Genomic DNA, 13,536 nt, shown 5'->3' with positions numbered 1-13,536 from the left:
ACACTAGACTTTCTTCTCTCAAATTGCCTGCTGATGCAGTAGCAGGGCTGGTGGGAGCACACTGGCACTTAATAGTGGCCAGGATTTTGCTTTCTATGTGCTTTATCCCTGCTCAAAGCATGTGCCATGGAAAATGGTGGGAACTGTGACAACTGCTCTGTAACACAAACTCCCACTTCTGCAATGGGTATGAAGGGCTGTGGGAAAAGTTGGGAGGGAAGCCAGCAAGAATTTGAAATAAAATTGTATATATTGCTTTTTCCTCTTTATTTAAATCTTCGTAACAGATGAGAGTGGTACTTGTTTCTACCTTGCAGGGATGTTAAGTTTCTCTGACGATTTCAGCCTTTTTGAGATTAACTATAAGAGGCTATAAAGAAGTTTATTATCCTTGGGTATCGTTAACACCGGCTGTTCATTTTCTTATTCAGTCAACACAAGTGAGCTTCCTCTCAGCTATCCAGCTGTTAAGTCAAACTGCCTTTTGGAACACTGGATATTTTCTATGTTTGCCCCGAGGATTGCCAAACTCTCTGGTCCAGCATGGAGGGTAGATCAAGCTCTGGAGACCTGGGTTTTATTTCTAGCTATGCCTCTGACTTCTCAGATGATCTTGTGCAAATGGTTTTTCCATGTCTCCCTTGAATATTCCAGTTTCTGCTCGGTAAAAGGTTCATGTCATATTTGCTCCCATTGTAAATATAAAGTATTTTCAGCTGTACCAGTGAAAAGGAGTATTTCCTAGATGGTAGATTTCTTTGCTAATTATCTGGTTTTAATTGCTTTTAGATATATATTTTAAAATTACTAATAACAAACCTGTATTTAATTCTGTATAATTTTAGGGAGTCCTTTGACAGAGCGTGAAGTAACAGCACCCAGTAGCTGTGTATCATTTGCTGTCGCTGGTGCAGATGCTCCAATAACCACTTCAGTAATAGAAAATACAAACTCACCTGTCTGGGACTTCCAGCAACAAGCAAGGTAAGCGATGTGGACTCATACAGACATGCTGGCAGCCAGGCTAGGTGTGAAAAGGACATAGCCAGTTGGGAGGGGAGTGCTTTTCTACTTACCGAGCCTGTACTCTCAGCTAAAAATGCTTGTTTTTATGTTTTACGATCACCACGTGCTCATACTGGGTGAAAAGTTGTTTGAGGAGGCTTGGTCTTACATCTAATGTGAGAAAGGGCAGTTTGACCTGTGCTGAACCTTGGCTACATTATAATTTGGGCTGAGATGTTGGGTGAATCAGGCTGTTTCCACTCCTCTGTAGTTTCCCTGTCTAGAGGAAGGGGTTGCTAATAGCTAAAGGACTCTTGGAAAAGTTAAGTAAGACTTGATCCAATTTATTGGCTTTTTCTGTATGTTTCATGCTTAGAAGTTATGCCCTGGTTCAGGACCAGAGCTCTAAGTTTGGATTCACCTACTGAAATTTGATATATCTGGAAGTGAGGTTTCTGACTCAGAGCTGTTCAGCAGTGGCTTCCCCTGCAGTCACTGGAGGGATGCAGCCACCTCCAGACTATGAGTCACTTCACCTGTGTCAGGGACCCAACTTAGGACAAAATTCCCTAAGGATACCTGTTTCTCTCCAGTGACTGCCAAAATAATGTAGGGAACAGAGCTCAGACTTAGATATCTGAGCCTAAATTAGAGCAGATGAATTGACCGCTCCAAGGAACCTCAGCAGATCAAGTCATACATGGTAATACTCAGTAATAAACCTGTGTTTCCAATCTTGTGCCCTCTCCAGTGTTTCTATACCAGATTTTAAATTAATTCCAAAGCAGTAGCCAAAGGCATTTTCTAAATGAGGTGGAACAAGTCTGTTAGAGGCAAGAAGAAAGCAAACTGAATTTATTTTGACAATCACACATGTATACCAGGAGTGGGCTTTTCTGCCAGACTGCTGAGTTGGGGTTTTGGCTTTAGGGAATTTGTAATATGAAGATTAAACCATTGAAAGACTCTGATAGCTGAAGTTTAAAAGTTTGTTTCAGAGATTGCTTATGCTTAGAGTCATATCTGAACTGCTTCAAGCAACTTAAAAGTCATTCTACATTTGACACCTCAATTTTCAGGGTTTTTTTTTCTAGAAATCAGCTTCAAACATTACAGCTTTCAATCATCACCCCAGTGTTTTGCTGTCACTGTATTATTGAGTCATGAGATAAACTGTATTTTCCTTTCTTCAGGGTTTTATTGTCCTATCTTTTAAATTTTCAAGAGCGAGGAGACGGAAATAGTACTTAAATACACAAAAGCCCAAACGATGTCAAGATAGTTATGCTTTTGAGGGCTCAATGATTTGGGGTTTTGTTGTGTTTCCCCCCGTCCTCATCATTCCAGAAGGAAACATTTGTCTGGATAGATACAATGGCATTGAATCTTCAGAGGCATTTTACTTCACTGACTCTTTTTTCCTACTTTGCATAAGAAATTGTGAATCTCTTCTTACCAGATTACCCAAAGAACTTCTGCTGGATCCACAGCAAACCTTGGTCTTCAAAGTGTGGCATAAAGCAGGTAAAGTTTGTAGTGCAGTATTGAGGGGAGTGTCTTTTCTGCCTCCCTTGCCTTGGGTGACGTGCATTTAATACAAGTAAAGTAAATTCTATTAAATAAATTGGAGGGTAGAATTGTAAAGACATTTTTTACCTTGCGCTAGAAGAATGCTAGAGATAAATACCCACTGATTTCCTGCCTCTTAGCATCTTGCTTTTCCCCATTAGTCATCTGGCAAGGTTTGGTTAGTTTGTATTCTCTCCATTTTTAATTTGACAGTATTTTAGAGGTTGGATTTTCCTACCAAAGGAAATTCTTTTCTGTGTCTTTCATATGCTGTTTGTTGTCTCTGCAGTTGGTTGAAGTGTGGCCAGCCAGTCGTAATCAAATACATTTATAGTGGCATGGATATATTTTAACAATTGCTCCTGTGCCCAGTCTTGGCATTTACTGGGGGAGCTGAAGGCCTTGGGTTTCAAACCTGACAACATAAAAGCTATTTGCAGGTGTTTTTACTGAACCTGCTATTTAACATTAAATGATAAAAGATGCTGCTAATAGTTAAAACTGGTGTTTGCTCATTTTGTTGCTAGCCCAGATCCTTCAATATTTAATTGGTACCAAGCAAGCGCAAAAATCTGTAGGTTTGTTGTTGGGAAGGCAGCCCTGCTTCTTCAGTTCAAACTGCTAGGATATGATCTTTAAAATACTGAGGTTTTTTCCTTTCTTTTTACATATTAAAGTTCAGCTGTCTGATTTTTACTTCAGAAATAAACTCTCTTTGTAACTCAGCCTTTCTCTGTATTATAGAGAGTACTGTGTGTACACAGTGATTCTCCTGCCAATCCCTCTCCCTGCCCTGGTCTTTCATTGTCTCTGCAGGGACATTTTTAGCTGAATATAACTGCTAAGGTAATCCAAATAATATCCTCTTCTTGGATAGGATTGTTCTGTACTTCAGGTAAATTTGCAAGACAGAAAAGACAAAATGTTGCACAAAAACGCAACAGCGTAATGACAAATCAGCATTTTTCTGAAACCTTTGGCAAAGCGAAAAAGGAAGAAACAGGAGTTTCTGAAGTGAGAGTGCAATTCCAGAGGCAGAATGCATTTCAGAATCATCTAGGTTGGAAAAAGACTTTGAAGATCCTCCAGTCCAACCATTAACCTCACACTGACCGTTCTCAACTCCACCAGATCCCTAAGTGCTATGTCAACCCGAATTCGCTGAGGTCCCCAGCTTGGCCTCCAGGTTCATTTTTTCAAGTCTTTGACTGTCTTTTATTTCTAGCCCATTTTCAAGCTGAATATTTTTCACTTTAGTACAACCCTTGTTTAACTAGTTCTTCTGATTAAGTATTGCATAGGGTACAAAACCCTCGTGTCCTTTCTTACACCCGCAGCAAGGCCCTCGTGCTGCTGTGAATTATTACCAGTAGGTGTTCAGGTTAGCAGCAGCTGCAACAGGGACAGCTATTTTGGCAAATCCGTAGGGAGGAAGCTGGTTTAATTGCTTGCGACAATTTTTCCTGCTTCTCAGTCAGACACCATAGGTCTCTTACTTTGAAGCATGTTGACAACCAAAATCTAAGTCTCGTTTCTGTTGTCTCAAACTCTGTTTTCTGTTTCCTCCACTTTTTTCGTTACGCTCTTTACTTGCTCTTTACCTCATGAGAGCTGTCGGCTTTTAAATCATTTTTTTCAGTTTTATAAGATGTCTTTCCTATAAAGCCTAGACATATTTCAAGGGCTGTATAACTGGCTGATTTTTAGCATTCCTGACAATGTTTTGTTTACGTGCAGTTTAAATGAATATGTGCTTTATATTCTTCTTCCCCAGAGACCGAGCGAGTGATAGGATTTGCATCAGTGGACCTTTCTCCTCTTCTTTCTGGCTTCCAGCTCGTGTGCGGGTGGTACAATATTACAGACTTCAGTGGACAGTGCCGAGGGCAGATCAAAGTAGCAGTTTCCCCTCTTCAAAACATAAATAATCTCAAAGAAGAAAGGCAGGCAAGGATCCAGACCCAGCCACCAAGCTCTTCAGTATGTACTTCAGTTTCCTCCCTGGTGCATATCTGATTAGATTTCTAATAATCAGCACTGACTCCAGGGGTTTCTGAAGTAATGAGCAAACATAGCAAATTCGGGGTACTGTAATGCATCGATCTGCGTAAATATACCAGAAACACTTAATTCCTTGTTTAAGAATTCTGCTGTAGGTTTCCATGGTAGCTGCAGGCCAGCACTAGTTGCAGCACCTATTCAAACTTAGGTCATGAACATCTCCAGTGGCTTCACTCTGTTGTTGCTTCATGGGTGTTTGGGGGTTTTTTTATTATTAGGAGAATATCCTGTGGTTTAGGATGTCTGGGAGCCTGGTATTGTTCTGTTTGCTGCTTTGGGTGGCGGCTGATGCTCAAAAACATACTGTAAATTCAGCCTGTCATTGGTTAGAGAATTTCTAATTTGGCAGAAATCTATTTTTCTGGAAGATTTGCCATTTCTTGTGTGTGTTTTTATTCTCAGTTACACTGGGGTGTGACATACACACATAATGGAGCCCCTATACCCTACTTTCCATCAGTTTACTCTTTGGTAGCGTGGGGGGAATTCACAAATATTTCTGAAATAAGAGTGTTGTTAAATGGTACTTTGGCTCAGTGCTGGAAAATCCTTTGAAAATTTAAAGCTATTTAGAAAACTTAAGTTTTTGTCTGCTGGCTCAGCAAGATACTACTTTAATTTCTCTGTTTTCCTGCTGTGGAAGGTTCATGTGTGGTGTTCCTCTTTATTCTAGGTGAAGGCCAGCTTTCCAACGCTTCCCAGTAACGCTACAAGCTTTTCCAAGCAGACGTTGAATAGCTTGTCAAAGGAAGTCAGTGTTCCCACTCAAGACCGGTAAGTCCGCTGGCTGTCAACCATTTTGATTATTTTCAGGGCTCAGAAATCTACCCGAAGAGTCAATAAAGTCAGTATAGAGTCGATATCAAAAATATCAGTATTTTTGATACTGAAAAAATATCAAACCGTGTCAGAGGTCTTTCCCTGTGTTTGGGCTTAAGGTTTATACCAAATTCCCTTTACCCAGTGAGAGGGTGGCCCAGGAGATTGCAATCCTGAGACAGGTTTCTTTCTACAAAACCCAGATGTTCTTTTTCTTCTCACTGATATTTCCCAATTTGTTTCATTTACACCTTTCTACGGTAGGATTTACACTATCCCATTGCTAAAACTGGCAGCTATTTCTTCCAGGCCTTTGCAAGAATAAGTTTTGGGGTTTTTTTAATAAGTTAGAATAGAGTATTACTGATATATCCCCTCTATTTTGCTGTGACTCCTGTCCATGGCTGGTGAATGACAGTTGGTGAAATGCTGTAGTATTGCACATTAGGACAAGAGGGAATGGCCTCAAGTTGTGCCAGGGCAGGGTCAGACTGGCTCTTAGGAAGTATTTCTTTACAGAACAGGTTGCTAGGTGTTGGAATGGGCTGCCCAGGCAGATGGTGGAGTCCCCATCCCTGGAGGGGTTTAAGAGTAGGGTCGACATAGCGCTTAGGGATATGGTGTAGTTGGGAACTGTCAGTGTGAGGTTAATGGTTGGACTGGAGGATCTTCAAGGTCTTTTCCAACCCGGACGATTCTGTGATTCCAGGACTAGGCCTGTCAGATATCCTACAGCAATTCCTGCTTTCTGTCCCTTAAAACAAGCTCCAACGTTTATATATTTAACTGGCAACATGTGAGAGAGTGTCTGAAGTTTAGAAGGACCGTGGGCCACCATTCTGTGGTCTGAACAGCTGGCTCGGCAGCTCCCAGCAGACATTACAATTTCCCTATCAGCCCCACTATTAACCAGTGCAGAGAGGATAGTTGCAGTTTACTTTATTTTAGTGTAAGTCTGGAATGGTAAATGCCATTCCTGATGACGTTTGGAAAAGCTCTTTTCATCCATCGGTGGCTCTTTAATGCATTTAAAGATGTTGGATCTTCTTAGTTGGCAGACTTTTCACAATTAGAGATTTCAGCCTGTTTCCTGTTGTTAAACATAGGCCTGTTTCTAGCAGAATTAGTCCCCTCGGAACATACAGGCCTCGACACGAAGAGCATATGCAGAACGTGCGCAGGTTTCACGAATCCCTGCAGCAAGCGGAAGGGAACGCGCGTTGGGCGGCGCAGATGGACTCGTTATCGCTGCCGTCACGCGATTCTCTTCTAACTTCTCTCAGGTAAAGCAGAGCTATAGCCAATAAGGTAATTCAAATGCCTTTCTCCTTACTAGAAGCACTTTTCTCCTGACTAGATTCTAGGTTTACATCAGGTATAAATTTTAGAAGAATAATACTTATTATCTGCAGGAATATAGGACTGAAAGAGACTTTCTGAGTCATTTCATCCTTTCCCCAGCTACCACAAGCAATATATCACAAAATCCTAGATCTTAAGCGGATAGAAATCCTCATTTTTTTATCAAGTTCAGTCATAAAGTCAATTAATATTCTTGCCCTTATGACTTCTATTGGAAGGTCATCTCAAATCCAACTCCTTTGATTAAATAAGTTTAAAACTAGCTTTTTTTCTAACTTTCAGCCTGTTTCATAGCTAATTCAGCATTTGTTCTTGAGCGCTATCCTCTTGCTTAGACAGAGCTACCTCAACGCTTCCCTCCTAATCCATTTTTTCAATACTAACCCTTAATTTTGTATTTGCATATTTACACGCTCTTGTCTGGAATGATACAGGTAGAACCAGTCTGCCATAGGCTTTTTTCCCTCTTATCAAATTTCTTACCACTGCTTACAGAAAAAACTTGAGGGAGCTGGATGAGGTTCAAAGATACTTCAGTCAGAAGCTGACCAGGTCTTTTCCTGACTTCAGTTACACACCCAAACCAAGTCATGAGGAGCAGGAGAGAGGTCATCGGGGCTTGATGAACAGAGAAGAGGATCCCGATGGATGCCGACTTTTGGAAAAATCTAGTCAGTTGGTGTCTCAGGTCAGCAGCCTAATCAATGGTAAGTTGTCACTTGGTTTGGAATTTGTTGTCAGAAGCTGCCTTAAAGTATTTTTAAATTTTTTACGTAATTGGGACTGGTTCCTGGTGTTGCCAATCAGCATGTGTACTGTTGGGAGAATGCTTCAGAGAGACTTTCAAACTCCCGTTGGTAGCGGTCGTGTTGAACTGAAACGTTCCAAAGGAAGATGAGGTGGGAGTTAAGGCCCTCTTAAGATAGCCTAAATTCTACTTAAATTTCAATGTCTGTTCAGCAGAAAAAGGGAGGTCTTGCTGAAGAGCAATCCACGGGACGGTACTGAGCTGAGTCTGTGGTTCTTTGCTAATAGGAATTGGCATATCTCTGTTTTCAGGTGAAATTTATGCCCTACGATGAATAGCTAAAATAAGGCTCTTTTAGAATACGTGAGACAAAGCTCTTAGTAAGCAGCTTCTTTTCTGTTTATCGCATTCAATCCATTTCCTCTTTCCAAGGCATTACTGCAATTAATTTTCCCTATCGTTAGTGCAGCTGGACACAGAACGACATCCTTAATAAGGATGGAGTGTGACACAACAGGGAAGGAAACCATATCTCTTTGTACACCTTGTTTTCAGATGTATGTTTTTTTCACTCTGCCTGCCATTTCTCACAGCTCCCTATATCCACCCTCCATCTCAGCACTAGCCTGCTCGCTGATCACAGTTAATTTAATGTTAGCTTAACTGTTCATGCTGCTCTGACCTCATACCAGAGGTGCTGTGAGTAGCAAAATGACTAGGAAATCAAATCCATGCTGGTGCTTTTAAAATAATTGATCAGGGTAGAGAATAAACTATGGCTCGGAGCGCTGCCAGCTGAAAAGTTTATTCTGAGCTGTTTCTGTCTGCAGCTACCAGCGCTTCCAAGATATGGACTTGAAAGGCACATTTTTATTATGCCAGAATTTGCCATTCTTGTTTCACCACCTTGATCTTCTTTTTTTTTTCTTCCCCAGGGTTTTGCTGGTTTTGTTCCCCTTCTCATCTTTATTGTTTGTACTATCTCTTTACATCCTCTACAATCTGTCTCAAACTCTTCTTCTCCTTTTCCAAATCTGTCTCAAACTCTTCCTTCTCCTTTCCCAAATGTTCTCCACCATTACCTTTTAGCAAGGCTTTTTCGCTTGCCTCTGAGTAGCAGTAGTTTGCCATTTAACCTAATACTGGTGACCTAATTTCTCAAAGAATGCAAGAAATTAATAGGATCTAAGAACCAAAAATAGGTGATTCCGGCTTTTTAAACAATTTGTAAAATCCCCAGAGATTTTCAGAATTGCATAGATTTTATTAATCTTTAGGCTCCTAATCAAAGCACCTTTTTTCAGAGCCTGTGTTCGGAGCACAGGCAGCTCTTTGTTTTCAGATTTTACAATTTTACCGCCACAATTGAGCAATAGTCCTGAGTGAATTTCTGGTTTACAAATACTTAATTAACAATTGTCTGTCATTTGATTCGAGTTGGTAAATTGAACTGAAAGCTGGAGAATCCCAGTAGCAACTGTGTCTTCTGGGCCCCTACGTAAAACTGAGGAAGCTATGAGAGGAAGAGGGGGTTAGATTATCCATCTCTCCTGTCTAGATTATTCCTCTCCCCTTCCTGCGGGGTCTAAACTGTCCAAACTGTTTTTAGCCACTCCATGCAATAGGGGTTTTTTTCATTTGTTTTTAGGTGTGCTCTGTATATCAGAGCATTTTCACTGTCCATTTTTTTTTCTTTACATTGTTGTAAGTATTTTTAGTTATTGCCCAGTAATTTCATCCTGAACATTTCCTTTTTCCCTTAGCATGTCTGTCCTTCTCCTGGCCTTGTCAATGGTAACAGGAGCAGAATGTGATCACATCAGCAGAGTGTTTGGCAAAGCTGTGCATGTTTAACTCCTAAGCATTCTTACATACATGATTTTCTGCAAAAAGCCCAAATAAATCAGATAAAAGGTGAATGGTTGCTCTGTGCATTTACTGATGCTCTTTTCTGTTAATCAGACTTACAGACTAGAACTAAAAATAGTAAAGAATCTTCTAACGTGCATCAAGACAGCAGCAGAAAGCTGGGTGCTACACATGTCCCCAACCAGAAGGATGAAGAAGCTGGGCCTGAAGTGTGTCAAGGCCGACTTGAGCTGGACTCGCCCGGCGTTTGCGGTGATACGCAGCAGCCGTGCCCTGTTGGGAGATCTGTGTTTGAGAGACACATGTTGCATGAATTTCTAGAGCGAGCTGTCCCCGAAGATGAGCATCCTTTGCCGATGGATGACATCCAGGCAGATGAAGGTGCTTTTGCTGTCCAGCCACACAGTGAAGAAGACTATGAAGAAGACGTTATAGAACCACGAACTCTTAACGAAATAACAACCATAACGGACAAAACTAGTCCCTGGTCCAGTGTGCTGTCTGTAGTGGAGCAGGGTGCTGACCAGCCGCCCGTAGACTTGGGGCCTGAGGATCAGCACTCGGTGGATATAGACTGTTGGCGAAGAGGAAACCACAGACGGAGCAGCACCTTCTCCAGCACGCTGCAAGGTGACAGCCAAAGCGTGCTCACCGCCGTTAGCCCATGTGTTAGCCTCCACGCAGATCCTTGGGCAGTAACAGAAGGCTTTCAAAGCCTGGAGAGTGGCACAGAAACGATGGAGCAGGAGCTGTTTCAGCCTGCTCATTTGTTGGAAGTGCATCAAACAGCCGGTGGCCCTGTAGAAAATAGAAATTATGATTGGGATAGAGCATATAACACTAAACCTGTAGAGCAAAATGTAGAGTTTCGTGGAGCCTCTGAAGAAGTGCTGGAGTTTCCGCCAGATGTGGGTTTGACCAATCCAAAAACCACGGAAAGAGAGAGGGAGGAAAGCAGTGAGGCTGTGAATGAAGATCGTCAAGACGAGGAAGAAAGTGGTTCTGATGAGATCTGTGTTAAGAGTGTATCAGCCCAAGCAGGCTCAGAAGGAAACAGTGAAAACTTTTCTGATGACAGTAGTGAAGACCCACTGGAAGAGTCAGGAAAGTCTGTCAAACCAAAAATTCTTTTGTATCCTTTTTTCTTAAGCACACGTTGCATTCAGGGAGCGTCTCATTTCTTGGTTAGATTCTCACTGGCCTCAGGAAAGAGAAATTCACTGCGTGGAGCTCTTCCCTGGGAAATGCCTCTAGAATTGGAGTTGGAAGACCTTGTTATGTTGCTGTTCACGCAGTGCAGTGATGAGTTCCTTACCGTTTGTAATAATTATATTACAATATTGTAATATGTACAATATATTGTAATAATTATATATTATTATATAATTATATTATTATATAATATATTCTGTGATCCATGACAGTCATTTCATTTTGGGTAGTTTCAACGTGATGTCTTGCCTTTTTTTCCCCCCACGTTGGCGCTATTATAGCTCTTGTGTTTCTTCTGTTTTAAAAGAAACAGAGTTTATTTTGCATTTAAAATACTTTCCCACATTTCTTGCACAGATCCCAAATCTCACATTCGGTTTCGCTAAGTTGTGTTGGAATTTTTGCGGGATGAAGGACTCCACAAATACATGAGGTATTATTGCAAAGCAAGCTGGCGTCCTGTGCTCTGTGAGGCCAGGTGAGAGAACCAAGCGCTCAGAACAATAGAATATTGATCAAAATGAATGAGATTCACCCTCTGGGATCCACTAACACCCGTTGCAACGAGGCTTATTCCACATCTGCAGCAGCTGTGGAGCTCTGCGCAGCTACACGCTGCCAAAGGTTGTTCCTTAATGGTTCTGCTCAGATCTGATCCTGTCGTCGTTCCCAACTTCTTCCTTCCTCCCCAGCAGATGGAAGCCTCCATGAGACTGCTCAGCATTTCTTCTCATCCTTCCACAGCTCTGAAAGTAAGTATGAGACATCCTTTCCTTTATTGTCTTAGCTTAACGGGGTCCGTTTGTTAAAGCAGGAACAAAAGTACTTCTCCCTTTCCTTGTCAGCGCTCAGTTTAGAGGTGATGGCTTCCAAATCAAGTCAAGGAGAATCTTTCTGATACCTCTTCTCTCTGTGAGAATCATTTTCAGCATCGTGGCAGCATCGTTGGTGATACTTAAGCATTTATGTTAACCAATTTGTATACAATAGTGAACGTTGCTCTTCACTGGGGTCAGTGGAAGTGGCAGGTGCTCACTCCATGCTTCTTTGTGCTTTAATCTGAGGTAAGGTGCCTAATTTCGAGGACGCAAGCTGTAACTTGTAATTATGACCCCAATTTGTATCTTTTAGATCAGGAAGAAATGAGGGAGTTTGCAGCAAGACAGCCTCTCCTTGAGAGGTATCAAGTAACTCTTCTTCCACAGAGGGAACAGTAGAATAGTTGGAGTGTTCCTCACCCAGGAAAGCTGTTGATTCCTTTTGCCGTTTCATAGGTGGTTTTATGGGCGTAAACATTTATTTACAATATTTATTTAGGTTTGTGGCTCGGTTCTTTTGAGGCCTATGTATTATTCTTTTCCAGCCAGAGCTTTGCTATGGATGTTGATGTGGATCTGGGTACTGCAGGGGCTGGGCTGTTTGTTTACCACTCCCAGGAAAGATTGGTTGGTTCCCTGCCTTATGACCCATGAAACAAACGCTCTAAGGAACATTTATGTAATTGGAAACAGCTTGCTTGATTAAACAGAACAGAAACAGGCAGGATCTAATAGCTCTGAAGTAATGGAAACTACTTTAAATTAATAAACATGTTTACAGCTTGGGTAAAATACTTGACTTTTTGCTGGTTTATGTTGTAAAAATGAATTTTTTTCTGATTTACATAATATTATCTTTTCCTGAAGCCCCTGAAACTTGTTTCTGATGAAAGTAGAGACCTCTATCAGAGGACTCTTGGGCATAGTATGCTTCAAGCATCCTAAGATATACCTTGATTATAACACCTAGACTGCAGTGTGTCTTAGTGCTTCTTAAGCATATTTCTCGTGCTGTGTCTAAATGTTTTGGATGAAATCAAAGGCAGAATCTCAGATGTGTTTCTCTCTTGGAATCGCCTTCATATTCTCCTTGTCCCCTTCTGTCCATCACTGATTCCCCCATCCCCTCTGTCTCACCGTCGTGCCCCTGCTTCTGAGGTTTGCTTTCTCTGCAGAGTTATCTCCAGTTCTTCCTGTGGAAGCACTGTGTCTTTCTGTGCATCTGCACATCATCACTCAAACCTTCAGTTTAATATTAGTATCAGCTTTACTTGAATTCCCTCTCTCTGCAGTGCTCAGCTTAGTGGCTAGAAAGACACTCCTGAAAGTTATTAATAATTAGGGAGAGTATTAGCAAGGCGCTATTTGGATATAGCTGACCTTAAACCAGCTTAATTCCAGGATTAGCTACAGCTAATCCTTCGCTGGAGCGCTTGTAGGGGTCTGTTGAGACTGGGCTCAGTTGTGCCTTGTGTCGTGCACCCAGCATCGAACACCCTCTGTGAAAAACAAGTTTTTCCCTTATGCCGATGAGAGTTGAGGAAAATTGCTTTCTCACAGTTTTGTTTTTAATTAGCCTTAACAACATCAGTTTCTAAATCTGGGTTTGTTTGGTTCCTGCACAGTTCAGCAAACACTGAGTGTGACAGCAAGGCTGAAATCCGAGCTGTGCTCGTCTGGAGATCAGCAGTCCCCTCTCACTCACGTGGCAGCTGGCAAACCTCTCTCCTGGCCTCCCTGGGGTTCCTGCCACCTCTCCCCGTCCTGCCCCACTCCCTGCTTTCCCCGCCTTCCTACGCAAAATGATGAAGAAACAGCGAGGAGGCGAAGTGGGCAGTCAAGGCCGAAGAGCTTGGGGTGGGAGTGTTGATCTGCTCGAGGGTAGGGAGGCTCTACAGAGAGATCTGGCCAGGCTGGAGCGATGGGCTGAGGCCAAGTGGAGGAGTTTCACTAAGGCCAAATGCCGGGTGCTGCACTTGGGCCACAACAACCCCCAGCAGTGCTACAGGCTTGGGGAGGAGTGGCTGGAGAGCTGCCAGTCAGAGAGGGACCTGGGGGGGATTGATTGATAAT

At 42.1% G+C, this 13,536-nt stretch overlaps 1 protein-coding gene across 13 annotated transcripts in view; it reads left to right on the top strand.

Moving 5' to 3' along the window:
• LOC141939896 (putative mitochondrial transporter UCP3) overlaps window positions 1–13,536 on the top strand; it is a 56,822-nt gene that overhangs the window by 31,673 nt on the left and 11,613 nt on the right. For 7 of the 13 annotated variants that reach the window (XR_012627784.1, XR_012627780.1, XR_012627785.1 and 4 more), the window contains 8 exons: window positions 846–984; window positions 2,465–2,529; window positions 4,349–4,554; window positions 5,309–5,409; window positions 6,561–6,737; window positions 7,312–7,523; window positions 9,527–10,565; window positions 11,295–11,397. Coding sequence is in view for 7 of the 13 variants with exons in the window: in XM_074860561.1 (XP_074716662.1) it covers window positions 846–984; window positions 2,465–2,529; window positions 4,349–4,554; window positions 5,309–5,409; window positions 6,561–6,737; window positions 7,312–7,523; window positions 9,527–10,565; window positions 11,295–11,397 (2,042 nt within the window). In the remaining 6 variants the exon portion in view is untranslated. Of the gene's footprint in view, window positions 1–845; window positions 985–2,464; window positions 2,530–3,451; window positions 3,754–4,348; window positions 4,555–5,308; window positions 5,410–6,560; window positions 6,738–7,311; window positions 7,524–9,526; window positions 10,566–11,294; window positions 11,398–11,490; window positions 11,986–12,008; window positions 13,516–13,536 lie in introns of those variants that run through there. The other 6 variants (XM_074860564.1, XM_074860566.1, XR_012627782.1 and 3 more) reach the window with 6 other exon arrangements.

This window comes from Strix uralensis, chromosome 2 (assembly GCF_047716275.1).
Source record: "Strix uralensis isolate ZFMK-TIS-50842 chromosome 2, bStrUra1, whole genome shotgun sequence".
Classification (NCBI taxonomy): Eukaryota; Metazoa; Chordata; class Aves; order Strigiformes; family Strigidae; genus Strix; species Strix uralensis.
This window is presented reverse-complemented; position numbering and strand designations above follow the sequence as displayed.